At 45.5% G+C, this 27,640-nt stretch overlaps 1 protein-coding gene across 4 annotated transcripts; it reads left to right on the top strand.

Moving 5' to 3' along the window:
• The first annotated feature begins 367 nt into the window (after positions 1-367).
• HYOU1 (hypoxia up-regulated 1) lies at positions 368-27,640 on the top strand. 4 transcript variants are annotated; one of them, XM_074936766.1, is made up of 25 exons: positions 368-534; positions 2,522-2,613; positions 3,661-3,754; positions 5,612-5,690; positions 6,052-6,206; positions 7,573-7,649; positions 8,734-8,915; positions 9,633-9,748; positions 11,851-12,034; positions 12,551-12,685; positions 13,977-14,059; positions 14,160-14,292; positions 14,682-14,869; positions 15,765-15,903; positions 16,032-16,092; positions 18,029-18,111; positions 18,730-18,918; positions 20,027-20,223; positions 21,378-21,465; positions 22,058-22,180; positions 22,603-22,736; positions 23,305-23,389; positions 23,866-24,118; positions 25,198-25,281; positions 26,508-27,640. In XM_074936766.1, exons 1-25 carry the CDS (start codon positions 368-370, stop codon positions 26,564-26,566), a joined length of 3,180 nt encoding a protein of 1,059 aa, XP_074792867.1. In that variant the 3' UTR covers positions 26,567-27,640. The 4 variants fall into 4 exon arrangements, with proteins under 4 accessions (XP_074792867.1, XP_074792870.1, XP_074792871.1 ...); XM_074936769.1 differs by lacking the exon at positions 26,508-27,640 and adding an exon at positions 25,389-25,408 and having other exon boundaries at positions 442-534; XM_074936770.1 differs by having other exon boundaries at positions 517-534; positions 2,526-2,613.

Here is a 27,640-nt window from a genome sequence, read left to right as displayed (position 1 = left end):
ACACAAGACTTCATATGAAGCCATAGTGTTTTCACAGAGAGGATGCATAGAGTTTTCTTTGCCTGCTTATGCCTCATTAGCCCCACTGGGCATGCACACAAGGCTCTTTACGGTCTGCGTTGAGATATTAAAGCAGGGAGCGTGCGTGCATACAGGAGTCTTCACATGGTGTATGCATGAAGCTTCCATACATCTCTCCACCTTAGGGGCATGCAGTAGCTCCTCACTCACCACCTGCCTCCGGACCTGCGGTGCATTCTTTCAGGGTTGCCTTAGGAGGGGAGGGCCAGGGAGGGCCTGGCCCACGTGCGCCAATAGAGTTGGAGCGTTCCACGTGCCTCCTTCCGGCTCTTCTGAACGTGGCCCAATGGGGTTCGTCGGCTACCCGGATTGGCTCGCTGTGCCGGGCTCTGTTTGTCGCTCCAATGAGCTCGCGCCGCGTCCGGGCCAGAGGTTGCGCGAGACGCCGGGGACGCTACCGCTGATGGAGCAAGTGGTGGAGGCGCTCGCGCAGCGTGTGCGGCTCAGTCGGCGGTGAGTGGGGGGCTGGGAGCGGCTGTCGGCGTATCGCGGGGCTGGGAGCGGAGCCGCCGGTTGTGGGCTCGGGAAGAAAGCTAGCCTGGGGCTCTCTCTGACCCAAGGGTGGGGATGCGGCCTCCCCCCGCAAGCTGCACGAGACATAAAGAGCCCCAGGCTCCGAGGGGGCTTCCGAGCCCTGCTGCAGGCCGTTCTGTCGGGGGGAGCTGCTCGTGTTATGGGGGCGGCGGCTCGATAGTGCGCCCTCCGCCCCGGGAATGCGGGGAGCAGCGTCCTCCCCGTGAGAGACCTACAGAGGTCTGATCCGCGGTGCGAGGGAGGGAGCGGGGCTTTTCCACAGAGCCCATCGCTCCCTCGTTCCCTTACCCCGCTGGGCACCGACTGAATGATTCATCTCTGCCCCCCCACCCCCCTGTCTAAAAGTCTGTGCTGTCGCGTAAAGCCAGTGTGTAAAGGAGAGTGTCAAGGGTTGTTTTTCTGTGTTGCACGGTAATCTGTGCATTCATGTGTGCAGAGCCTAGTGAATTTGTGGTTACCTGAGTTCTTGTTCTGTGGGCCTGGTGTGATTCTGTTGCTAGATGTGTGTGTCTCATCCATCAGCGTGGAAGATGGTGTGTCTACGTAACCAAATTTATTTTCAAATTTCAGGTTGGGTTGGTGGCTGTGTAGTGACTTGAGCATTTGCCTTTACCCAGCCCAGAAGCTACTCTTGAGAAGGCCAGCTTTAATAGAGAGAGGGGGCATTGGCCCCCTGTAATATTTTTGTACTAGTTGCAGGGCTGATGGGTGCAGGAATGCTTCTGTAAGCCACGAACGTGTGATGTCAAGGTTAGTACTGCTTTGCTGAAGCAGTGCTGTGTGTGAAGAAGTGAAGGCAAATAAATAAGTAGATACTGTGTATACTAGTGCTTCAGGGCTGTCTAGAAGAATTGACCTGTCTCTCCTGCCTTCAGGCTGGGATGATAAGTGTTGGGTGTCATTTCTTTAAGGTGGTGGCTGCTTTCTGTGGTGTGACAGGATTCATTGCCACACCTGCCCAGAAAGTCTGCATTGGAGTTACTTGAAAGGCCTGGTGGGGAATATTAGTACATATGTAGGTTCCTTTTGTCAGATGCATGAGCACAAGATATAGTGGAGTGGGATTTTAAAGAGCAGTTGTCGCTACAGTGGATATTTGTTTCCAAGTTAGATGCAGTTCTCTCAACAACATTTCCAAAAATTCCAAAAGGCTGTGATTAACATGGATTTAAGTCCATTGTGATAGTTTCTCATAAAATCTCATGCAATATTTAGATTAACCTTTTTAAAAGCAGTAGGTCCTTTCTACTAAATTGAGGCACTTAAGAAAAGTGCAGTTAAATGTTTCTAATTTAAACATTCCACACAGGTATCTGTGTCAGATGTTTTATATTGCCCTCTTTGAAATTTTTGGCGATGAAATAATTTCACTCATCTTCAGCCAAAGGGCCACTTAATCTGTTACTGAAATGCAAACACTTTCTGACAGTGCCCAAAAACTGCATAGAAGTTTTACAGGAAGTGCAGACTATCATACCAATTTAAACTGCAATTTAAGGAAGGAGATGTTAAGATGGGTTTTGCTAACAAAGTATGTGCATGTTTTGGAGAAACCTACGTGGGCACTATGGTTGGCTACTCTTGCAAGCAAGAAAATTAATATTTTGTTAAACTATTGTAAAACCAAAACTTAATATTCCAGACAGTTTTTTAATTTAACTTTTTTCTAAGAATGAACTATATTTGTAAATTGGAGATAGATATGAAGTATAATCCTGGATCCAAACTCTCTGCATTTGGGTTGTGGGTAAAGCCAGATAAGAACTTTATCTCAGGTTTATCTTTACTGTAAATATTTAATATGTGGTTTTATTTATTAGTTGTTGGCATAAAGGAGAAAAATCCCACCACATGCTGAGAATTTTACTGCCAGATTGGGGAATTAATTTTTGCTGCTTATTTTCAGCAAGATATTAACAGTTTCAATGGCCAGGATGACACAAGTGCCCTTGTGGTCTCTGACCTTCCTCCTGCTGGCCTGTCTTCCATCAGAAACAGGTATGTGCACACTTTTCAGATTTTTACAACCTGATCAGTGTTTGAGGGAAGTTTTAAAAAATCTGCACATTAGGGACTAGCTGGTTCTGGGAACTGCCAGTGGGATATGCCTCCAAGATCGTGACTTGACATCCAGCCTGAAAATTATAACTATCCAGCTGCTGTTTGGGGATTTTTGTGAAATGAGTTGGTAGGTTTCGGTCCTGTTCTCAGCGAACAAATGTGTTACATCGCAAAAAAGCAGTTAGTATGATTGGTCCCTCATTTGCAACTCGGCAGAGAAGCTAAGCATTGACTGGGTCAAGGAGACTGTATCAAGGATCCACTCCCTCCTCACCACTTGAGGAGGTCTCTGCTGGGTTGTGGGGAGGTAGCTGGTGCAGGGGGAGAGCTTGGGGATAGAGGATTTCTGTCTCCAGGGCTCTCATTCTAATAACCTTTCACCAGCATGAAATTCACAATATTGTCTCAGGCTTCTAGTTTAAGAGAAAGAAGCATATAAAAATAAGCAATTGAACTGCAGTTTACTCAGCACTGGGGGGTAAAATTAAATGTCAAACAAAATACAGAGGTGCAAGATCAAGAGATGAAGCTGACAGTCCTTGATGTAATTCTGACATGTTAGTCCTAACATTTACTGAAAATGAACGGCTTAGCACTGATGAAGCCCAGGGAGGCATGGAACTGCCCATACCTCAGAATGTTTGCAGTGTTGTTCTAGCCACGTTGGTCCCAGGATATACGAGAGACAAGGTGGGTGAGGTCATATTTTTTTTTTATTGGACCAACTTCTGAAGAAGAGCTCTATGTAGCTCAAATTGTCTCTTTCTCCAACAGAAGTTGGTCCAATAAACTATATTACCTCACCCCCCTCTTGTCTTTTTCATACCTCAGAATGGTATTTCCTCACCTTCCTATGGATTCAATACTTAAGGATGACCCCACTCTTCTCCCTTTCCCAAGAGTATGCCAAGAGAACTGGCTAACTGAGAGCAGTTTCTCATGGAAAAAGTACAGCTTCTCACATCTATTCCTTTTGCGTTGCAGATGCTCTGGCTGTCATGTCCGTGGACCTGGGCAGTGAGTCAATGAAGATAGCAATCGTAAAACCTGGGGTGCCCATGGAAATCGTTTTAAACAAGTAAACTATAATTCTTCTTCTTGGTCTGCAATGTTCCCATATCAGCAAGCCTCTGAGGAGATACAGGTTATGATGGAAACTCCTATCTCTGCACCTTCTGTAAAGGCCTTCTAGACTCATTTTATTTCAGGGCTTGAAACAGCCTTTCACTACAAGGAAACTTTCCGTAGGGAATGGAGGAGCCTACACTGTCACTATTTGCAGGATATAATCATTGATTTAGAAGAAGTATCTAGCCCTTATGATTAAGAAAACCTTCCAATTGTGACCCACATTCAAAAGATGCAGTGTCATCTTCCTACATCTACAGTGCCTTTACTGCTTCTCAGCTTTGCCAAATGGCCCAAAGTAATGCTAAAACTGGTTGGTTGCACTGTAACTATTCAGAAACCTGTGGGCAGTGGTGAAACAGAAAAGAATCACCTGTTTCTCTCTGCTGTTAGCACTGGAGCTGTTCACTCGCTTAGATGATGGGAAGGGGGGGAAAAAAGCAGAGGCTGGGAGAGGGGTAGAATAGCAGAGAAACCTCCATCTTGTAGCAGTCAGCAGTCTGAAAAAGGAAGATGAGTGGATTCCCTTCCTGCTCCCCAAAGGTCAAGTGTCTGTTGGTGGGAAGAAGGAACTCCTTCACTCCCATAGGCAGAAGGTGAGAGACTTAAGGAGTATCCGGCTTTGGAGAAGGTTCAGAGAAGAGCCAAGAGAATGACCAAAGGATTAGAAAATGTCTCATAGTGATAAACTCAAGGCGCTCAATCTATTTAGCGTAACAAAGAGAAGGTTCAGGGATGATTTCATTACAGTCTAGAAGTACCTACATTAGGAGCAAATATTTGATAATGGAATCTTTAATTTGGTAGAGAAAGGTATAACAAGATCTAATGGCTGGAAGTTGAATCTTGACAAATTCAGATTGAAATAAGGCATATTTTAACAGTGATGGTAATTAACCATTGGAACAATTTACCAAGGGTCATGCTGGATTCTTTGTCACTACCAATTTTTAAATCTAATTGGCTATTTTTTTTAAATAAGATCTGTTCTAGTTCAAACAGGAATTATCTGGGGGACGTTCTATGGCCTGTATTGTACAGGCAGACTAGATGATCACAATAGTCCCTTCTGGCCTTGCAATCCACAACTCTGCTAGCCAAAGGCTGATGGGAAAGATGGCTTCCCCAATGAGGTTGCAGAGAATGCTTGCAAGAGAATTGCCTCTGAACCTCGCTTGTTGGGGTTGAGTTAATTTTTTTTTTGTCTCAGACTAGCATGTGTCAGGTAACTTTTCCAAGTTCTGACATTGCTATTCAATTACAGCCCTTCCTTGTCATGCAGCTGTCTCTTACCATCCTTCTGGAGTTAGGTGTAGAGTGTGGGGGGGAAGCTGGGTATGGTAATAGGTCATGAAGGTATTGAGAAATCAGAAGCACACTGAGGTTATTTTAGAGTGGCCTTCAGCTCTGAGCCATTTGTTAGAAATTCAGGAAAGTGCTGCCTCTGGCATTCTAACGCTTTAGTTACCGTCTTCCAAGCTTCCCAGCAGTATGGAAGCAGGGATAAATCATAGATGTCTTTCAAATAGACAGGTAGAGCTACTGTAGGTGACATTGCACTGAACTGTGCAGCATCTCATTCTTGGAGAATGATCAGTTAGCACAGCAGCCCTGGAAGAAGATGCTGCTATTGAAAAACTTCAGACTAATTAATGATGAGCTATCTCTAGCATGTAGCCTCTGTTCCTGGTGGCATCTGAGTATCCTTCCTGAGTTCCTCTGCATTAAACAGTCTCAGCCTCGTCTGTGGGGGTTGTTTGCAATGAATGTCTACCTGTCATATTTTTAATCCTTTTTTCTTGCTTAGAGAGTCACATAGGAAAACGCCAGTGACTGTAGCTCTGAAAGAAAATGAGCGTCTCTTTGGCGATAGCGCAGTGGGAATGGTAAGACAACAAACCAACTCACGTAAATTCCAGCTGCATGTGTTGTGTATATATACCTGTATACAAAACCCGCATTCCATGTGTATTCTCTACACTAGTCCCTTGGAGATGGATTTCTGAGTGCTCAAGTTAAGAGATTTTACCCCCTCAAGTTGTATTATTTGTCCTATGGGAACCCTAGTTACATGTGGTTTTGTCTCTGCTTTTTACCAGCCTGTCAATCTTGGCTCTCATAGCAAATATTCTTTCCCAAATATACGCACACCGTGCGAGGCTGGTTGGGAGGGGTTAAGTGAAAGTTCCCTGAGAGTCAGGACTGAGTTTTATAATTTCGGATGACTTGCTTTCTTCCTTTCTGCAGTCCATAAAGAACCCGAAGATAGCACTCAGATATTTTCAGGACCTGCTGGGTAAACACATAGATAACCCCCAAGTGACACTGTACCGTTGGCGCTTCCCACAACACGAGCTGGTAAAGGATGAGAGGAGACAGACGGTTATCTTCAAACTGTCCCAGTGAGTGACCGACTCCAATTGCCTTCTGAGACCTTCGCTGCTGTGCTGTTGCTTATGAAACTTGCAGGGAAATGTCTCCTCCAGCATGTCGGCAGCTGACTCTCGCCACTAGAGAGGGGCGAAATGCTGGTTTTAGCTTTCTCTGTAGCATGGCCAAGCAAGGAAAGCTTGTTGTATGTATCATTCTAGGAGAGCTGCTCCAGACAGCTACAGATGGAGGTATAAAATCTCTCTGGGAAGGAGTGGCCATTTTAAAGGCCCAGTTATTGGATTTGGAACCTGTCAGTTCAAATTCTGCCCAGGTCAGTAGTGAAAACAGTGAAGTGAGCTTGGGAGGAGAGAGGTGTCATTACAGTTCCCAGTCAGCAGGGACTGACATCCCAAATACTGCTGCAATTGGCCATTTGCCAGTCTCAGAACAGAGACTGTTAAGATTATGGTCCCTGATGCCCCAAAGGCATCAGTCCAGCTCCAGGTAAAGCACTTCGGTAGAGGATAGCGTGGGGAAAAGAGGGAAGCTTTCCCTGCCACTGCCTCGGCTGTGCTTGTTCTCTGGATAAATAAAGCACTTTGGATTCCAGGACTGTCAGTCCAGGAGGAGGGAGATGGATGGCGGATTCTCTACATCTGAAAGGCCTTTTTCCGGTCCCCTGTCCATTCGTGCATCTCTGCAGAGTTTCTCTGAATGACATCCCCCAATTCTTGGGGCAGGGATGTTGACCAGGGTTCTCTGCACAGTGTCCTGCTTAGATCCCTTGTTTTGACCCTGTGACTTGTAACCCATCCCCGTTTGTTTGTTCCTTCTTTTCTTTTCTTTTCTCTCCACCCCCCATCTCATCTGTGATCTGTTGATTTCTGGGTTTTATGGCACCACCCCACCACCTGAGAGTATGCGCCTCTACTTCCTTTGGTGAGCAGAGCTCACCAATCCCAACGTGTTGAATTATAATCTTCTGGAATAATAATGTTCCCACTTCGTATTTATGGACGCAGGTGGTGTCTGTTTCTCACGTGGTCCCTGCTGGACTTTTCATTGATGGCTTATTTTTACCATTTGGTGTGTTTAAAAGTGGAGCTTTGGGCCACATTGTCCTTGTTGAGGAGCGGGGAATACTCTCCTCTCCAAGAGCCTTGCTGCCAGTTCTATCACCTTTTTTACTCTCTGGGGGGAAAAACTTCTCCATATTTTTTCCCTGGATCCGATAATTCCTCAGGCTTATGTGATTTTTGGGCTGTCATGTTGGTGCTTCATCCCATATTGCCCAGTGTTTCGTGAGAATTGCTAGAGAAGCTTTGGCTTTACAGTCGAATATAACTTTTGGTGCCTGTCTGATGGAGGGTTTTATATTCTTGCCTTGTGTTGCAGTGAAATGCAGTATTCTCCAGAAGAGATACTGGGCATGGTCCTGAACTATTCACGTGGTCTGGCTGAGGAATTTGCAGGTTGGGATGATTGTTGCTTTTTTACAGTATTCATACATTGTTCAGTTTATTTTGTTTAATTTCAGAGGATGTGAAATTTACAGGGAAACTGGAGGGGACTGAGTTTGAAGGTCTCAAATGGGATGTCTTGGGGAATCAGAAACAGGATGTTGAATCATTTAACCTTTGAAGTCATAACTTCAAATCAAGCTTAAGCTGCTAATTATCCACAGTTTCTAGCTGATGGCTGTTTGGTGATGTCTTAGCCCAGTTCCTTGTGGACAAGTACCCATGTGTTTATATATTTAAAAAAAAGTGCAAAAATCTGGTGGTTTTTTTTAACTAGCCCTCATATTGGCACCCTCTAAAGAGAATAAATATAGAGACTGAAGACTTCTTTCATCTCTAGAGCCGGTTAGGACTTGAGGCATGGTGATAGGAATTTGGCAGGAGAGCTGCAAACTTGCCCTGCTGCCATCCACCTTATACCTGCTCTGTTGATAGATGGTTCCTTTCACCAGTGCTAATTTTTTTTTAAACATATGAGTTTACCTTGGGGAATATTAATTAATAAAAGCAACTAAACCATGGACTTCTCACCGCTGTATTGTTAATCAGAAATGCCAGCAGCAATGGAAACTGCAGAAGAATTGGCCGGATCTGTTCTTACTGCTGTATTGCAGGACTGCAGTTAACATACTTACAATTCAGGCAGTTGTACTAAAGGGAGTTCAAACAAGATTTTATCCCAGAGAGAATTCAGTCATCTACAGGCTGGGGTTTTGGGATCCTGGAAGACTAGATTAATTGCTGAAGTCTGAACAGATTGAACATGTTCCTTTCGCAGCAGATACTGGGAGTATGACCATCTCACAAGATGCTGTGAAGCCTGGTGGATTTGAGGTGGAAACGTTGAAACAAATTCAACTCCATTGATGACTTCTTTCAGTTTCACCTGGGCTGAAATGGACCTATAGTCTCTCTCTGCAGCGTTGACTTTGCTGTCACAATCTCCATAGTTACTTGCATGTTGATAGCCGTATTATGGAGGAGTTTTTGCACTTGCCTCTCCCATGGAAAACCTCTTCTCTTCCATGCTTTGCAGAACAACCTGTAAAGGATGCAGTGATCACCGTCCCTGTATACTTCAATCAGGCAGAGAGGAGGGCAGTCCTGCATGCAGCTCAGATGGCAGACCTGAAGGTCCTGCAGCTGATCAATGACAACACTGCTGTGGCTCTGAACTATGGGGTCTTCAGGAGGAAGGACATCAATGCCACAGCACAGGTATATGCAGCTGGTGCTGAGGTGGGGGTGCTACTGAATTCCACTTGAGTGAGTGGGAAACTTAAAAGTGATGAACTGTAAAGATGTGCTCATGCTGGTTGAGTGCTCATCTTGGTTACTTGCTGTTACAGACCTGTCTAAGTATAGACTAAATACAGAGCACGTGTATAAAGCAGCAAGTACATTCCTAACTGTTGCGCTTTCTGATAGATATGAAAAGCAAAGAGGCAGTTTGTAGTGCAGAGAGTGGGGAACTGGGAGTTGGGACTCCTGGGTTCTAGTCAGCTTCACCACACTCTCTTGACCTGTTTTCCCGCCACCTCCCACCCCCTTGTAAAATGGGGCAATGATACTGACCTACCTCACTGGGGACTGGGAGGTTGTTTGTAAAATACTTGGGAGTTCCTCAGATTGAAGGAACTCCTGGTGAGAAAAGCATTCATTCTGTTTTCTACTTTATAAAATAGAAGTATGGGAGAAATAAGGACGCACTCGGTAGGTCCGTTATTACAGGCTTCCAGTCCTCATGGCTATTGCTGCAAGTCTAATGTTGAGTAACTGTGCTTTGCTGTCTCTCAGTGGACTGGAGCAAGTTTACTGAATGATCAGTGCCTGTCCCATTCCAAGCTGTGTGATCTCCAAGATCTTCTCTCCTTCCCATTCAGGGACAAAATACCCTGGAACCTTACTTCGCCTTCTCTGGTTTCTTCTTTACAGAATATCATGTTTTATGACATGGGAGCAGGAAGCACCGTATGTACGATAGTGACTTATCAGACAGTGAAAACCAAGGACTCGGGGACCCAGCCTCAGCTGCAGATTCGGGGGGTCGGGTAAGAATTTCTCTTGGGTCCCATACTTAAAAGAACATATTTACTTTGCTGGCTCTTCTAAACACAGAATGGGCTGCATTTCGGAACTAGTTTCAAACATGAGTGTTCGGACAAAAGCTGGAGTCGGGCAGGGTGCCTTGGGTGGGAGGATTCAGTCAAAAAGTAACTTGGGTGACTTCACTTCGTGCAAAGGATAGTTGGAATATGGACATGTTGCCAAACTTTTCTGTGTAGCTGATGGCGACCCTTGTGTGTATAGAGTACCGAACACTTTCTATTATAAAAGGTTCTTGTGACTTTTTTTGAGAATTGTTTTTGACAGGTCTTTGAAATTTAACATGGACAAAAGCCTGGGGCTAGAGCTGTGCCTCTCCTTTATTCCATGAAATTCTGTTCAGGTTTTAGCTGAGTTAATAATTTAAAAAAATAAATTAATTTCCCTTCTTTTGCTTCTGTTCCTTGGGGCCTACGCTGCTAACAAAGCAGCAGCAGCACCACATGCTGTAATGTAAGAATACCTGGATGCTGCCAGGGCATCTGTAGCTGCGGGGGGAAGTGGGATAGCTGAGCTGAGCTGGGCTTCCCCCGATCCAGAATGTGTCCCATCATTCACTCTGGGAGTACCACGTGGAGCAGGAGAGCCCACTTCCTGGGTTTTTGATTGGGAGGGGATAAAGCTAGATAGGCTCCCTACAGCCACCTACTAGACTCATAGGGTATAAGCATCCCATCCCCCTTCTGGGAAAACAACTTTCTCCTGCTGTCAGATAATGTAGTTAGTACAGTAGCTCAAGTGGCAACAGTCTGTGCTGTAGTGCTGAAGGTTCAAAATTCAAACTCTGCTGAAGGTATATGATTGCTATGGTATGGTGGTCACACTTGTACACAAGTCTCTCTCTCTTTTTTTTTTTAATACCAAAAAAAAAAAACCCCTTACAAATTACATTTTTTTTAAAAAACTACATTAAAATATATTTAGCATTAAAATAAAGCACTCAAAGGTTAGGAAATGCCATATGTATAATTGCCCATGCAATCTTAATTCAGTCTCTTTGTCCAACCCATGTACAGTACCGAATGAGGCAGGGGTTCTAGGGCTGTAGGGATAGACAGTATGTGTAATTAAAGACGGATGTGTGTGCACAAGATTCCATAGGCAACTAAGTCTGGCGTTTGCTGGCTGGATTTACAGTTGTAAACCTAAATAACACTTTTAGCATAGTTTACTTGTATGTGAGATAGTAGAAGTTGGTTCATTGGGCTGAGGAAGTTTGACATCCTTTTGGGGAGGAGATAATACAAGGCTTGGTAGGAGGGGAAGATTGACCATGCTATGGAGGTTGAGGGTGTCTAGCGGCTGAACATAAAAGACCACAGTGTCTTCCCGCCCATAATGTTTAAAGAACTAGTTGTAAGGAAATAACTTCGGGATCTGAGTTAGACAAAGCCTGACTTTTCAGGAGCTCATCACCTCAGGCACTTTTAGTGTGTCTGTTATGAAGCCCCTCTGCTCGAAGGCTATTGGGGTGGTGAATTCATCTCGTTCGAATGGTGCATTTGTTCTGAGCAGACACGATATCCATTCATAGTCACTCCTAGCTGAGTGTGTTGCAGTACTATTGCCTTGTGCTCAGTTTTCCATGGCTGATTGAAACCGGCTGAAAACAAGGTCTTAAATGTGTAGGGTTTAAAACTTATTGGGGGATAGACACCTTTAGAATTCCATGTGGTGATATAAAGAGAAATATCAGGAACAACTAACCTCATGCAGCTGCGAGGGCTCGAGTTTTTTGATCAGTGACATTAAAAGCCAAACTTTTTTGTTTAAAGCCACGTTGTTGTTTATAAAGCAAAGCCATGCACTGGAATTTCGTGTGGAGAGAATTGTGTAGCATTCAGGATTGCATGCAATCCCTCTTTGCAGCATATTGTTCTTGTTATAAATGGTTTGCAGTTGAGAGAATTCTTGCATGCTCTTGTAAGATCCAGGCCAGCTCTGGAACTCTCTTCTGGGTGGGGAAGGTACTTGTAACTCCAGGTTCCATTATTGACTTAATCCATCCAGGCTGAGTGTCTGCTTCTGGTTCCTATTCTCTGCTCAGATTCGACCGCACCCTAGGGGGATTGGAGATGGAGCACCGGCTCCGGGATTACCTGGTGAAACTCTTCAACAAGCAGCACCCTTCAAAAGATGTTCGGCAGAATCTCCGGGCCATGGCCAAGCTGCTAAAGGAGGCCAACCGCCTGAAAACTATCCTGAGTGCTAATGCTGACCATGTGGCCCAGGTATGTCCCTGTGCTGCAGGAAATCCCCCTTCCTCAGGAACCGGGATGACTTGGGTTAAAAGTGAGCCTGGGAGAGCTCTGTCCCTCTGCTTTACGTAATCTTTACACTACAATGTTCTCTCCCTCCACCCTTGCCCAGGAGACTCCAATGCTGATGGCTTTTCTAAACTGATTTCGCTTAACAAGCAGCAAAATCCAAGTTCTCACCAGCTTAAGTCCATCATGTTACTAGTTTGAGAAATGTTTAGACCTTTGCAGGAGATTAGGAGAAGTCTGTCCCTAAATGGCTACCAGGAGCATGAGATTTAGACAGCTGTTACATCCAAGGCACCATGTCTTGTGTCCCTCCAGCACCGGGAGAGGGATGGGGATGTGAAAGGATAGGCTGCATTCCTAAGGTGCAGTGGAGTGTCTGGAACACATAAGCCAACCCAGTAGGAGTCGGAAAAATGTTAGCTCGGAGAATGCTGTGTGATGTGAAGCTGATGGCTTTTTCCTCTCTGACTTCCTGGACAGATTGAGGGACTATTGGATGACGTGGACTTCAAGGCCAAGGTCTCCAGGCAAGAGTTTGAGAACTTGTGCTCCGACTTATTCCAGCGGGTTCCAGGGCCTGTGCTACAGGCACTGAGCAGCGCAGAGATGAACCTGGTAGGTCCAGGGATACTTTGATAAATGTGGGGTCCTCTGATGCTGAGCTGCTGTTGCATCACAACCATTGCTGTTTGAGAGGGGTCTGGTTTGGGAAGGTAACTCACCCTGCTGAGAAGTGCAGGCTTCTGTCTTCCTGAGGGCAGAGGTGGCAGTGCAGAAGTTACCACATTGCCATATGTAATGGGGATTTACCCCCATCACCAGCAAGGCAAGGGAAAAGACCCCCCCCCCCCGTTAGTCATGCTCCGTACTGTGGGGGAGGGGGAGAGAGTTTAACTAATTACCCCCTGGACAGAGGAGGCAGAGCTAAGCTTTATAAGTAGCTTGAAGGAACTCAGTTTGGGGGACATGGAGAGGAGACAGGTCTCTCTGAAGGAGAGGAGTCCTGAGCTAGGGCCTACAAGATTCAAGAAATTGAAGTCAGGTGAATTATATTTTGTTTAAAGCTGAACCCCAGAAGGGGATTGGACTGTTGCATGACATGGACAGAGGGCTGCGTCACAGAAGACTCTCTGAAGGAGTCCAGGGAAGAGACAGGTTGGGCGTGGTCCACAAGGCTGAGAAATTTGAGGGGGTTGAGGGCATGCACTTACACCATGTCAAACAGGTTTCCGTGATTGCCATGTGGACTGGTTGCCTATGAGCTAGGGATTCGGGTCAGGGTTTTACTGACTATTAAAAAGCCCTTAATTTTGAGGACTTCAGAATCTGTCTCCCCCACATCTCTTGGAGGCATCTGAGGTTGGCCTAGCTTTCACCATAGATCAGGAATGTCATCTCTGGATGTCTCTCCAGAGGGCACATGCCTGACTGGTTATGGCCAGATGTGACTATCTTCAGAGAGACATTTCATTTGTTCGATGCTTAGCTTCTAAGGTGGCAGGTGCCTTAGCCTCTTTGCTTCAGCACTTTTCATGGCTGTGGTTTCTATCTCCTCTTCTCTGGACCACTGTTTCAATAACTGGCTCCTCTGGCATGGAGCCTGATCTGGTTTGATTTTTATTAAATAAAGTGTGGCGTCCCAGATGTTGGAGACAGCTGCTCTGTAAATCACTCATGTCTGTTGGGCCTGATCTTGAAGTACTCACTCAGGCACAACTACTTTGGGAATTTACTGAAATAAGGACTTAAGATTTTTGGACCCCAGTCTTGTGTTGGAAAGCAGGGTTGGTAGTGGACTGCTTGCAGAGCACTAAACAGTGGATGGTGGGGGGATATTGAAGTAGTGAACTTGGCTTTTCCAAAAATACATTCTCAAGGCAGAACCTGATTGTCTGTGAACTCCTAGGATGAAATTGACCAGGTGATTCTAGTGGGAGGTGCCACCCGAGTCCCCAAAGTGCAGGAGATTTTGCTGAAAGCCGTGGGCAAGTAAGTAAATGAGGCCTCTCTGCCACGTGCCTTTTCTCAACAACCTTGTGTTTGTACTAATGATAGAGAAGCTTGCATATCCCTCCCCCTTGCTTTGCAGAGATGAACTGGGGAAGAACATCAATGCAGACGAGGCTGCTGCTATGGGTGCAGTCTACCAGGCGGCTGCTCTGAGCAAAGCCTTTAAGGTCAAGCCCTTCATTGTTCGGGATGCAGCTATTTTCCCCATCCAGGTGAGCTTCCCCTGTTGTCTCTTTTCGGGGAGGAGGGTATAGTGTGGGGTGGCATTGGGAGAAGTGATTATAAATAAACAGTGGGACCTTGAGGCACTGGAATGGCATTAGGGAAACCTACAGGTTTTAGTGCTGAAGGGGAAATGGTGCTCAGTCTGGAATCGTATGTGGAGCCACTGGAAGGAATGATGCTAAAGTATTCACCCTGGGTGCATTGGGCAAGTCTCTCACTTCTTCTTTATCTGGTAACATGGGGTAATGCTTACAGTCCCCATAAGGTGGGTAAGGATTGTCTAGCAAGTGCTTTGGAATCCAGTGATCAAAGATGCAATGTAGGTCAAAATGTTCCTGTTAGTGTCTGATTGTCTGCCTTTGCCCACATGATGCAGGTGGAGTTCACCCGCGAAGTTGAGGAGGAGGATAAATCCAAGAGCTTGAAGCACAACAAGCGAATTTTGTTCCAGCGCATGGCACCATATCCACAGCGCAAGGTCATCACCTTCAACCGCTACACAGATGACTTTGAATTCTATGTCAACTACGGAGATTTGGCTTTCCTGAGCCAGGATGACCTGCGGTGAGTGGTGACAGGCATTTGCACAGACTTGCCTCCAGGCTGATAGGTGCTTCGCTGGAGAAGTTTGCATGCAGATGGATGGCCAACGATGCACAATTTCAGAATCTTTGCTGCAATCCTTATATAATTGAGAAAGCCAAGTAGTTATCTAACATCGCAGTAGTGAGAAGTTTCCTCTCCACTTTAACTGGTCCCTAGCTGGCATTTTCACTAGAAGGGCCAAGGGTTAAAGGACCTGTTGCTACTGCGGTAGTACTGTGGAGACTCAACTCCCCTCTCATTCTAGAGCTAGTACTTCCAGGTCAGGCCTATTGGGGGAGGGCTCATGGGGAAAGCTCACACGCCCACTGCCTCAGGGCTGCTTGTTCTGTGGACAGATGATTCTAGTCCCCAAGACAGTTGTTCTGATGCCTTTTGCCAGCACTAACTTCTCTTTTGTATGTGTGCAGACTCCCTCTCTGGCTATCCCAGCTCTGGTTCTTGGGCTCACTTGTTGAGTCTGTGACCATCCCATCAGAAACAACTGATTACCATAGGGCATTGGTGTGAAGAAGTACCCTGCTTTCTGTTGCCTGTTCAGACACTTTGCCAGTGAGTGGCATTGGAACGGTTGCAATATGGCAGATGGGGTGGGAGTCCCAATTTGTGTGTGTAACTGACGCTAAGTGTGTGAACCAATATGAATAACACCAGAAATGGCAGCCTGTTCAGTGTCTGGAATTTGGCTGAAGCTCCAAAGTGGGGCAGAGCTGGGAGTAGAACCCCAGAACACTGGAGTAGACTGGGGACAATGCTGAAGTAAAGTTGGGGAAGAGGGATGGCTGCCCACTTTGCAGCTTAGGCTTCTTTGGTTGGTGTCTATTCATTCTCTCAATCTTGCCTTGGTTCCCCCCAGAGCCTTTGGGTCCTTGAATCTCACCATTGTGAGGCTGAGAGGAGTCGGGGGTAGTTTCAGGAAGCACTCAGATTATGAGTCCAAAGGCATCAAAGCTCACTTCAATATGGATGAGAGTGGAGTGCTTAGCCTTGATCGGGTAAGTGCCAGCCAGCTAGTGCCATCTATGTTCTCCTCCCTTCCTTGTGCAGTCTCCCTACCCTATCTCTATAGGTGCTGCTAAGAGACCTTTTTTTAAATATATTCTCTCATTGTGTTTACTTCCAGGTGGAGTCTGTATTTGAAACTGTAGTGGAGGACAAACCAGAGGAGGAGTCAACATTAACAAGTAAATACACTGTACTGTTCACGTTTTGTATTTAGACCAGCTGTTGCTTTGAAATCATCCTAACTCCGATAGTTAACTGCACCACATTGCTCTGAAAGAGACAGGTCTGGCAGCTGAGGACAAGTGACCAATTAAGTGAAGTACTCTGACGCTCCCCACAGGTACCCAGGGTTGTGAGGCACTTCACAATTACTTGCCTTTAGTGTGAAGCAGTCTTATCTATGCATGTTGTAACTCAGCTTCCTGAAACCAACAGCCTCTGGCAACACAAGCACTATAGGCACCCCCCCCCTCAAGACCTCAGAACATTTCCTGTGGTGCCCAGCCGTTAACCATTGGCAGCAAACCGGATAATTTCTGTGAGCGATCTCTAAGGGAACAAAATAAACACAGCCCGAGTGTTACAACTCGAGATCAGGTGCTTTGTAACATCATAGCACATAGATATATTTATAATGAAAACAATCATAAGTTGTTGAAAGCTGAGATTGAAGAAATAGCAAGAATAATAATGGAAACAGAAATGTTTCCATGTAAAACAAAAAGTATAACACGCTTGGTAGAACCTAAACTTAACTTGACTTAACTTAGTTAAGTTTCTCACCTCTCAACCTCTCTAGCCAACCTGGCTGAGATTCCTCTATCATGAATGCAAAAAGCATTGTTTTTGCTTCCTCGCTGAGGGATAATGGTATCCTTTTCCTTATATCACACCAAAAATCCATTGTTTGTCCCCTGAGTCAGGATTACCCCGGGGCTTACTCCCTGGTGTGCTGACTTCATCTCTCATGTTGATTTCATATGCAAATAGACCTTCTGTTGTGTTGGCTCACAGTGTTTAATGTACATGTGAACTGAGGCAGACAGGTGAATATACTCCTTTTTGTCTGTCAAAAACCTGTCTGTCAAACTTACTTTGATTCAGACTTAAAATGTATATTTTCCAGCCTATATACGCATAACTCCTTACATAGCTACAGTGCATACGTTTTGCAATTTTATATAACTGACCAGTGAGATCCTGGTTTTCATTTAAGATCTTACATGACGTTCTTTCTAGATAAATACTACAAAAGTAGTATGCTAGGTGTGTAGTGAGGTTGACAGGCCTGATGGGATTTGTTAAAGAACAGTAAATTCTTTTGGCACTGAGGAATCTTTAGGGTCGCAAGTACCTGCCTATTATGTTAGCAGATCCAAAATAACTTAATGGCCCTGAGCATGTGCTTCTAGGTGAGGGGGCAAGTCTCCCTGAAAACGTCATGCACGCTCCTAAGGTGCCCATCAGTACAACATCCGGGTATGCACCACATGCATGAGTAATACAAGGGAGCTGCATTTTCACCTTCCTCAGTGAAGGGGTGTATTTAGAAGGAAACAAATCCCTTTACTTTTGTCTTGAGGGCAGCAGTGGAAGTCTTGCACATCTGGTGCTTCGCACTCTCCCTCCTCGTTGGTTGCCACTGACTGGAAGCTTTCCATTGTCCTGCTTTGAGGGCAAGTGCAGAGACTTATAGCTGGTGTGTAGGAAGGAGGGATGAGAGTGCACATGGGTGGAGGTTTCCTAGGGAAGTGAACAGTGAAAAACTCTATCACCGTTTGGAGAGGCAGATTTCAGGTTATGCTTTTGCAGAGATGAGGGCCCAGTACTTTGTATACAGGGGGATGTGCAGGGAGGGAAAGAGCTAGCAATGGTAGTGCAAGAGTTTTTACAGCAAATATTGTCAGGATCCCAGGCTGCCCATGGATTACTGTTGGACCTTGGAGAGGCACTTATACAGAATTCATGATCTTAAAGTCAAGAAAATCTGAGTTACCAAACCCCTGACTGATGCATGTCACTCCCTCCTGCTGTTGCTGTTCTTCCTCCTCCTCTCACGCTGTCCTCCGGACTGCTTCAAAGACTGACATTTTGAGTTATTTTTTTCTCCTGCAGAACTTGGAAACACAATCTCTAGCCTGTTTGGAGGAGGAGGTCCTACACTGGAAACGGGAGAGAACCTGACAGAGACTGTTCAGGTGAGGTGCTGGCTTTGATGGGAAGATGGGACTCTGACTGGATGCAGTCCTGGCTGCAAAATAGAGGAGGCAGTAATTAAACACGAACAAAATCAGGGTGACCAGCAGGACACCAAGATTAAAAACTACACATTGTAGAAGTTTGTACATGTCTCAAAGTTTAACGCTGTGTTAAAAATAAACATACAGCCCTTCTGGTGGCAGTCCCTTGGGCAAATGCTGCCAAGGCTGCTTCCCTGATGAAGCCTCTTTCTCTGTCATTCCAGTCTCCTTTCTGGATCCTCTCTGGGTAGTGCTGTGTAGGCTACACTCTCCTGCATCTCATTGTTATAGGCTCTTGGCAGGTTCTCCTGCTACACAGAACACTTGGGCCTGGCTGCTCCTGTGTTGCCAATAGGAGTCTCTTTTCTTTCCCAGGAATAGAAAAGGGTTGTGGTTCCAAGGTGATATGGTGACTTTCCTAAAGTCATCATTGGCCTGCCCACTCCCTGTCCCTCTCTTGTAGCCTTTGTGCCATGTTGAACGCCAAGCTTCCGGTATAAGCCTGCCCTGTCTGTGTGACACATCTGCATGGGATTTCTATTAAAAAACTGTGGCACTTTCCTCCCTGCTGCCCAGGAGGAAGAGGAGAGCCAGGCAGAAACAGGAAAAGAACAGGGGGAGAAACCAGACCAGAAGGAGGGAGAAGGGACAGTGAGCGAGGAGCAGGGGGAAGAGAAGCAGCAGCCATCTTCAATGCAGGATAAAGCAGAAGCTGTCCCTCCAGAAGCAGAGAGACAGGAGGAAGGAGAAAAAACAGCATCTCAGGTGAGCAGCTGACTCTGCAAAGGGAGACTGCCTAAAATGGTGACATTATGTGCTGTTGTACCTCAGGACTGGGATCTAACTGGAAATAATAGGGGAGGGTGTGAGAGATTCTACCCCATGTGCGCAGGCTGAGCACCACAGCTTTGTTCCTGCTCACTATCTCTGAAAATAAACCCTTAACCGACAAGCCACTGAAATAAATCCTTGCTCCTTAGGGGCAGAAGTGGGGAGTGACCTTCACTCAGGGTCTGAAGCTGAGTGTTGGGAGACCCCTTGCCAAAGTTCACTTGAGTTGTTGGAGTTTTCCCTGCAGAGAACCCTTTCCCTTGACATTTGCCTCATCCTCAGAAGGATGTGTTCAGTATTGCTTCTCGTTGCCCTTCGGATTTATACCAATCCACTCTCTCCTTCCAAGGCCACTTTACGTTTGATCCTTATCTTGCTGTGTTGTACCTACAGTGCCATTCTGAGCTGGTAAGTGCAAAGCTGTTGTGTGCAAAAGTCTATGAGAGGCAGTCATGCACTGTTCTGAATAGAAATATGGCCTGCTGTTTGCAGCTCGGGACTGGGAGCTGAGACTTCTGGGTCTAGTCTGAAATCCCCATGTAACCTTGGGTATTCGGTTCATTTTTGTTCCTTGGCTTCTCTGTCTGGGAAGCACTAAGGCCTTGCCTTAACAGTGAAAAAAGGTATGTTGAGGGTTTTTTTGTTTGTTTGTTTGTTTGTTTTTAATTCCTTAACTACCTTGAAGTAAAATCCTAGAAAAGGTAGGACAGTTTGTAATTCTCACACAAGCAAGCAGGTAGAGATAAAGACAAAGGAGAAGCCTTGTCTCCTCTAGGATTTTAGCACTATTTAACTAACTTGAGTTAAGAACACACCTTTTTCACAGTGGAAACAAGGCCTCTCGGCCTGTGAAGCATTAAGGCACTGCAGATGTGCAAATTTATTTTTATAGATGTAGAACACTAGCCTATTTACTTAACCCTGGGAGCTCAAATCCCCCTTATCGGGTTCTTGTGTGCCGCTCTTCAAAATATTTGTTTCAAGTGAGATGGTACTGCAAATTGGTCTTTTTATTTATCCTGGAGTTCCTTCTCTGACACAGGATCCCAAAGAAAAGGAAGAATCTGGGAAAGAGGAAGAAATGTCCAAAAGTCCTGGTGACAGCACAGCCACCAAAGTGGAAGAGAAAAAACCCAAAGCTCCCAAGAAGCAGAAACTTGTGGACGAGATTAGTGTGGAGTTAGGTGTCAGTGATGTGCTTGACCTGCTGGAGGAGGAGTTGAAGAGCTCAGTGAAGAAGTAAGTTTGAGAAGAGCATGCTGAAGTGAAGGGAGTAGGCTATGGGAGCAGACTGGGCTGAGGCACAGGGACCAGAGTGAGCAACAGATTCTAAGGTGCATGTCTTATTGAGTTCAGGTCATGCTCAGATGACACTACCTTCTCCCACTCCCAGAATGAATCTGACTGTAGTAAACATTGCAAGACTTTGCTCACTCCCACTGCCTCTATTGACCCTTCTCTTGTCACCATCCTTCTTTCAGCAGCCCTTTCAAACAAACTAGGGGTAAATGTCCCAAAAGGTGGCAAGGCCAGAAACTCTGAATGGCAAAGGGAGGAACTGGGATGAATGTGCACAAGAAAAGGGTCAGTTCTGAGACTAGAAAATGACAAGAGCTGGAAGCGGAGGCAGCGCAGGCTCTGTGTGTGTGGACAGGTTAGATCTGCAGTGAGTGGCTGGGAATCCCAGATGGTCTCTCTGTGCCCAGTGAGGTTGGAGGGAAGCTCAGCCTGGCCAGTTAACATCGCTGTAGCCAATAATTTTAATCTTTTCCATCTTCGACTCTGGTCTCGTGAGCTCCCTATGGAGTGGCACCCCAACTGCGTGAGACATTACTTAAAGATCTGTCCCTGTTGCATTTGTAACCATGCTAGTGATGACAGTGTTTACATGGTCCCCTCTCCTCCACAGTATGGACAGGGGTTCTCCCCCCACCCCCTTTGGTGATCATAGTAGCCAAGCCATGCTATCAGTGCCCAGTGAGTCTAACACAGCTCTTGGGTGGGAGGAGAATGAACAGTGTTCGGAGCGGTACTATAACTGTTATCGTCTCTCTTGCCATAGTGCAGATGGACTTTTAGGGGAGGCCTTTGGTTTAAAGGGGGTTAGGGAGAAAGTTTTAGCCAGTCAGTACTCAAGGAGAAACATCCTGAGCACTGTGAATCTGAACGCTGAAACTGGGAGAGATCTCCTGACTTCCCACCTTTTGGATTTGACCCTAAGACATCTAAGTGTATCCTGTAACTGGCATGGCCTGGGTGCTGATGGGTTAGTTAATGGTGTCTGAGTGACAGGTACTGCTGCCTACACAGATCCCAGTCTGCAAAGAGAACATCACCCCCTCTTACAGGTGCTGATGATATTTTTGCTTATTTCTGGCCTCCTTGCACTTTAGACTCCAGGATCTGACAGTCAGAGACTTAGAGAAGCAGGAGAGGGAAAAGTCAGCCAATAACCTGGAGGCATTCATCTTTGAGACCCAGGTAAGAGCGGTGAAAAGGGTTGAAAGCTCCTGAAAAGCAGGAGGGAGATGTTGTATACTGGCAGGGCTGAGCTGGCTGCAGAGGGTTGTATCTGTTTCAAGACGGGGAGCGGTTGCTTTGAGGAGTTCATCTGTTGTCATTTTGAGTGTTCCCTGTCCCACATGGCATTGGGAGGCTTCTTCAAGACAAATGGGACCAGATTAGGGTTTAGGCAGCATACCAAGTCAAATCTCTACCTGCATAAAAGCTTTGTATATGCTATCCCCTCCACTGCATGTCTCAGCATCACCACGCTCTAGCTGGGAAGAAACTCCAATCGGTGAGGGCAGGAGGAAAGCTCTTATTCTACATGTGAGGACTTGTGCAGCTTTCCTGTCCCACTCTCAGCTGATTGAAGGAGCAAGAGGACAAATCTGGGGGTTGAACTTCCACTCAGTAGCATGGAGGAGCCCAGGAGTCGTGCAGTTGGTTGCAGTTGCATTCTGTCGGGGGGGGGGGGGGGAGGAGGAGGGGAATTTGAGACAGATTCCTTTGCTGTTTGTGCCTTCTCATTAGTCAGCAGATAAGCTGAAGTGACCTTTACTCCTCTCAGGACAAGCTTTACCAGGAGGAATATCAGTTTGTCTCAACGGAGGAGCAGAGAGAGGAAATCTCAAAAAAGCTGAGCGAAGCCTCCAACTGGATGGAGGAGGAGGGCTATAGAGCCACGACCAAGGTACTGCTGCGTGGAAGTAGGGTGTCAGTTTGCACTGAATTGCCAGTAGGTGGCAAATTGACCTAGGCTTCCTTGGTTTCTTTGATGTCCCCAAGTCAGGAAAGGCGAGCTGTGATCCACTCTGGCCCTTTTGAATGCTCTGGCACTTGGAAACCCTTTTGTTAAGTTGCCCAGGACTGAATTGCACAAGAACTAGCTCTTCCCATCCCTGTTGCTCAACCTCTTGGAGCACAGAAAGCAGTTAACTTCCCATTCTGTATACACTGTGTCTAGTGCTGCAACTCCTGTTAGCACACAAGATTTGTGCATCTGATGGGGACAGCAGGCAAAACTCTTGCAGCTCAAGCTTCTGGGATTAAAAGTTTGGAGCAGTTTTAGATATCTGATCAGTTCTGTTCCTGTCTGTTTTCTCCCACTTTCAGGAACTGAAAGAGAAGCTCTCGGAGCTGAAAAAACTCTGCAGGAGCCTTTTCTTCCGTGTGGAAGAAAGAAGGAAATGGCCAGACCGCCTGAATGCCCTCGAAAATCTGCTCAATCACTCCAGCATCTTCCTCAAGTAAGAGTGAGACCCTGAAGAGAAGATTTGAAGTTGTGGGCGGTGGAAAAGTGTTGCATGTGTTTGACCCACTAATTAAAATGGAATCTGGTCTGCTAGCCGCTAGCATGTGAAGCTAGTATGTGGCGGCTCCTAGAGCATTTTAGGGAATGTGTTAATAGAAACACTCAAAGTCCATACATTACTCTTCAGAACAAAGAATATGACATCCCATGTATACTGTAAAGCGCACCCATTTCAGGAGGGTCAGGACTGCCCCACCCCACCCCGCCCACACACACACACAACCCTGGGCTTCCTCCTTCCTCACAAACCCACTCGTGGGCCAATCCCATGGTAAATCACTAAATGTGATTGAGGGTTTTGTATTCCATTCCCAGTCACCTGAAATACCTTGGTCTTCTAGTGTTCACTTTCCTTGGACAGAAGTTACATGTATATGTGAAAAGCAGTAAGGTCCAAAAACATGAGTCAGTTTGTGCAATGACTTATAGAAATTTCAAATGCCATTGATGCAGATGTTAACCCTGAAAAACAATTGGAGCAAAAATAAATTTTTTTCTTTCAGGGGAGCACGAATGCTTCCAGAGGCCGATCAGATATTCACAGAGGTGGAACTGAGTACCCTAGAGAAAGCAATCAATGAAACTGTGGTAAGTGAAGGGGCTGCGGAGCCAATTCAGGATGTGGTGTTGGATAATGTGTGATCAATGCCACAGCTAATGCGTTTACTTTCACTTAGGGATAGGGAGCAGAGGATGTACATCCTCTCCACACATTAGGAAAACCTTTCTCTATTTTAATACTCCCTGCTACCAAACTCGATTGCATATTGCTTTGGGAAGACATAGCAACTGGAGGTACAGATGGTTCATGTGCAATATGGGAGGGCTAGTGCCTTCCCAGTAATTAAGATTTGTACGGTTTTAAGAGCAGCCACTAGCACTCTTGTTCTCTGGCCTTGTGGAGCTAAGACTGGAGGATGTGGGGGTGGAAGCCTTGTTGACCACAGGCAATTGGAATGCCCAGGTGCTGTGTCTGGGATTGTGTATTTAAAAACAGTAACTCATGTAACCAGAAAATAGCAGCATATTCATGGGGAGAGATTGACCCTGGGATTTCCTTGCAGACTTGGAAAAATGAGACACTGGCAGAACAGAATAAACTTCCTCCCACTGAGAAGCCCACCCTGCTGTCCAAGGACATAGAGCTGAAGATAGCAGCCCTAGACCGGGAGGTGCAGTATCTACTGAACAAGGCTAAGTTTGCAAAACCCAGACCCAAGAAGGAAAAGAACACCACAAAAACTGATTCAGGCAAGAATGCCACAGCTCCCCCTGACAGCGAGAAGGTTATCCCTCCCAAGGAGGAGAAAGGAGAAGGTAAGGCACACTCAGGACAGGCAGGTGCTCCTATGAGCATCTGATACTATTGAACCACCAGGTGTAATGTTCTCTCAAAGCTGTCTGCACTGAGCAAAAGGAGATTGTAATGACAGAAATTTTTGATAAAAGGAGAAAAGCTGCTGATCCTCCTAATCAGGGAATTATTGGACAAAGCTTGGTGAAATATAGCATGCTCCAAGTGCTACTTCTGTCTTCTTTCATTGACATTTGTTTGAGAAGGTGTCCAGGTTTTCTAAAGTTCATGGGAGGGAAAGCGTCTGCCATTGTGGCTTAAGTAGAGACTGGAGAAGAGACCACCCTCAGCACCAGTTTGGTCTCTGCTACCCACTGTGAGGCACAGCCTTCTAAGAGGTGACACCTTGCTCTGGATACCTGCTGATTGTGTCTGCTTCCTGAGTGGTAGCCAGCTGATTTCAGAGATTTCCTAGGTCACATCATTAGGGACACTAGGATTTACAGCTCTCCTAGCTCTCAAGATAGATGAGTTCTTGAGTGCCCGGTCCCTTTATAAAGATCAAACCACTCTGTCTGTGGACAAAGCTCCCCTATGGTAGCCCTGGTTCCTTTAGCAGGATATCTTAGTCAGGCCCCAGCCCGTGGGATGGCCTTCCTGCACAACTTCCAGGCCTCAGCCTGGGGCTCACCTTCTTCCAGTGGCCGTTGGCAAGCTCAGAACACCAATACCACTCCCATCCCCACACTATTCTGACTGCTCCAGAGTTGCCTCTGGTTGCTCTTGATCCCTGCTGGACTCTTCCCTTATTGCTTGCTGCCTGATGCTTCCTCTGCTTGCTGGGGTACTTATGTTTTCTCAAAGTGCTTCTATTGACTACCCTTATTGACCATCCCATTGGCTTTCCCAGGATCAATGATGAGAAATTAGTAATCTTCTAGTGATGGGCTGCAATTGGTTCACTTACAATCCACATTGGCAAATTTTTTTCCTGTCCAGTGTGTCATCTGTACATTTGATCTTGTATACCAGAGCTAGGGGAGGTGTTGGGCTTGACATACTTGTATGACCACTTGTTGCACATCTCTCCCCTATAATACAGATAAACCTGAAGATGTCAGTCCAGTCAGGGAACCTCCCATAGTCGAGGAAGCAACACTAGGTGATCAGTCTGGACCAGACACAGGTAGGGATTAATTTGTGTAAGAAAATGGAACTCAGTGACTGTGGATGTCTGTAGCCCACTGTTTGCAAATCTCTTTTCATTTCTGTTTCTCTGCAAATGAACCACAGGGTGAGAAGGAGCCTCTGGCTGCTGAGAAGGTGTCAGTGATTCAAACTTTACAACTGAGAGGGCCAGCTACAGAGAAACGTGTGGGATGGAATGTTAGCTGTGGCCCCAATAACACTAATGCCAGAACTGAGGAAGGGGAACTGGTTGTAACCCTGTTCACTTGCAATATAGACCCACCAAAGGGGTCAGTAACTGATTTAAAACCCCAAACTCTCGTCTTAGGGCTATTATGAAGACATGGTTACATCTGCATTTGTACTTTTGGCGTGTTCCAGCCACTCTTGGAAATGAGACATTTGCTTGATTTGATGTCGCAATGATGTTCCTGTGCAGTGAGGCTGAAGGACGCTATTGTACCTAACTAGGGGACTATTATAGCTGTAGTGGGTCCCTGGAAGGATCAAAACCAAACTTCTACAGCCTAACCAATTGAAATGTTCTCTTGACAGCTTTTACATTCTAGTGGAAAGTTATAGGGGACTTTTAAAGCAGTCGTTCCCTGCAGCATTTGGAAGTCGAACACTGCAGTCCTGTGCTAGTGTGCGAGAACCTGCAAGTGACCATAAACAAGGAAACTAATACGTTTCATTATCCAAACTGAATTAAATGTATACTTTAAGCAAATAGTATAGAGAGTAAAAAGTAAATTAAACTCTTAGAAATTGTTCAGCTCGAATAATCAAAGGTTTGTCAGTAACATGGGCAAGAAATGTATTTTCCAAAAGCAACTTTTAACCTGACAGTGTGACTCTAAATAATATCCATGTGGCAAGATATGTGGCCGTGCTGGTTTACCCCCCTCTCCTTAAGAAGGTCTCCTTTTTAACCCCCACAGCATGGGTGAATCTCTACCTCACCTTGGTATGTCTGCAACTGGCTATTTTTGTTCCTGTCGTCACCAGGGCCACCACCTGTCAGATAGAATTTCTGGGCTACTCAAGGGCCTGATTCTGCAAACACTTCCACAACTCTCCAATCCCCTGTTGTCTGAGAAATGTGTTGAAGTATTTGAATATTTGTATTATAGTAGCGTGCAAAAACCACATTGTACAGCATGCCTATCACTTTATAATCGTATTTATAATTTCACTTTATTTTTATTTCTGTTTATTACATAGAACCTGAGAGTGAGAAGCCAGATGCTAGAGAAGAGAGCAGGACGAACGATGAGTTATAACGTCCCTTGAAATTTCTTCTAGCATCACATCTATTTATTTAACAGGTTTTTTTTATAATGGACCCATTTAGTTTCATGTTAAATGGAACATGACAAACAGGCTGACAACAAAATGCAATAGAGATGTACATTTTTTTTTTTTTCCTCCTGGGAGTTTCACTGTTAATTTTAGTGAGTTATTTTTGTCTTTTCATGTGTTTAAAGATGCCATGTGCTCACTGAAGACTCTGAGTTCCAGTACAGTCCAATTGAAGTCACCAGAAGTGGCTTTTTTGTAGATTAAAACAGTACCCCAAAAAAAGCCCATAAGATTTAGGAAATAATTTGGCACGAACACTCTGGAGCCATGCCTCATCTGGTGAGGATGAAGGTGTTACAGTATCCCAGGTGTTACAGTATCCCAGAAACATGTCACGGAGTTGTTTGCGAGAGGTACTGAATTAAGGAAACAGGATGCTGTGGCCAACAGGAAATATATTCTTATTTTGATGCACGGGGAAGTGAAATGGAATTTGGTGGGGAGGGATGCTCCATGCCTTAGGGTGAGGATTTCTGTTCATTTTTCATTAGACTAGTGCTGCTAAAGCCATCTGTTTGCCCTTAGTTCTGTCAGGCAGAATTTAACATCAGGGAATAGGGACCTAAACTTTAGTTCAAAGTTTAAATATAAAATAAAAGGACCATAAATTGGTATTTGGGACACGAAAGAGATGCAAGGAGAGTATTTGATGGCGAATCTCTGACTGCAACCAGAACAGCACATGGGAATAGGTTTTAGATGAGGAGGCACAGAATGATGAAAACTGGAAAATATATTCTTCCCCCAGTGTCCTGTGAAATCAGACTGGCTTTGTTGTGAAACCTCATCCTCAGTGATTGTCTCATATCTTTTTTGAAAACATTCATGCTGCTAAAACACACCAGTGAGATCCTGACCTACTTCATATGCAAACCCTTGTGAATGTGCATCTGACATTGGTTTCCATGGGCCTATTCAACCAAAATAAAAAATACTCTTCCTGACAATCTCTTTAAAATGCTTTTGTCTGTTTTGGAAAGTGGCTTTGGGAATTC

The sequence above is a fragment of the Natator depressus genome, chromosome 22 (assembly GCF_965152275.1).
Source record: "Natator depressus isolate rNatDep1 chromosome 22, rNatDep2.hap1, whole genome shotgun sequence".
NCBI classification, from domain to species: domain Eukaryota; kingdom Metazoa; phylum Chordata; order Testudines; family Cheloniidae; genus Natator; species Natator depressus.
This window is presented reverse-complemented; position numbering and strand designations above follow the sequence as displayed.

Coding starts and splice junctions, on each gene's coding strand:
- HYOU1 (XM_074936766.1), top strand. CDS start 368: ATGGGGTTCGTCGGCTACCCGGATTGGCTCGCTGTGCCGGGCTCTGTT. Junction 21,466..22,057: donor CATTCATCTTTGAGACCCAG/GTAAGAGCGGTG, acceptor TACTCCTCTCAG/GACAAGCTTTACCAGGAGGA. Junction 24,119..25,197: donor CAAGGAGGAGAAAGGAGAAG/GTAAGGCACACT, acceptor CCTATAATACAG/ATAAACCTGAAGATGTCAGT.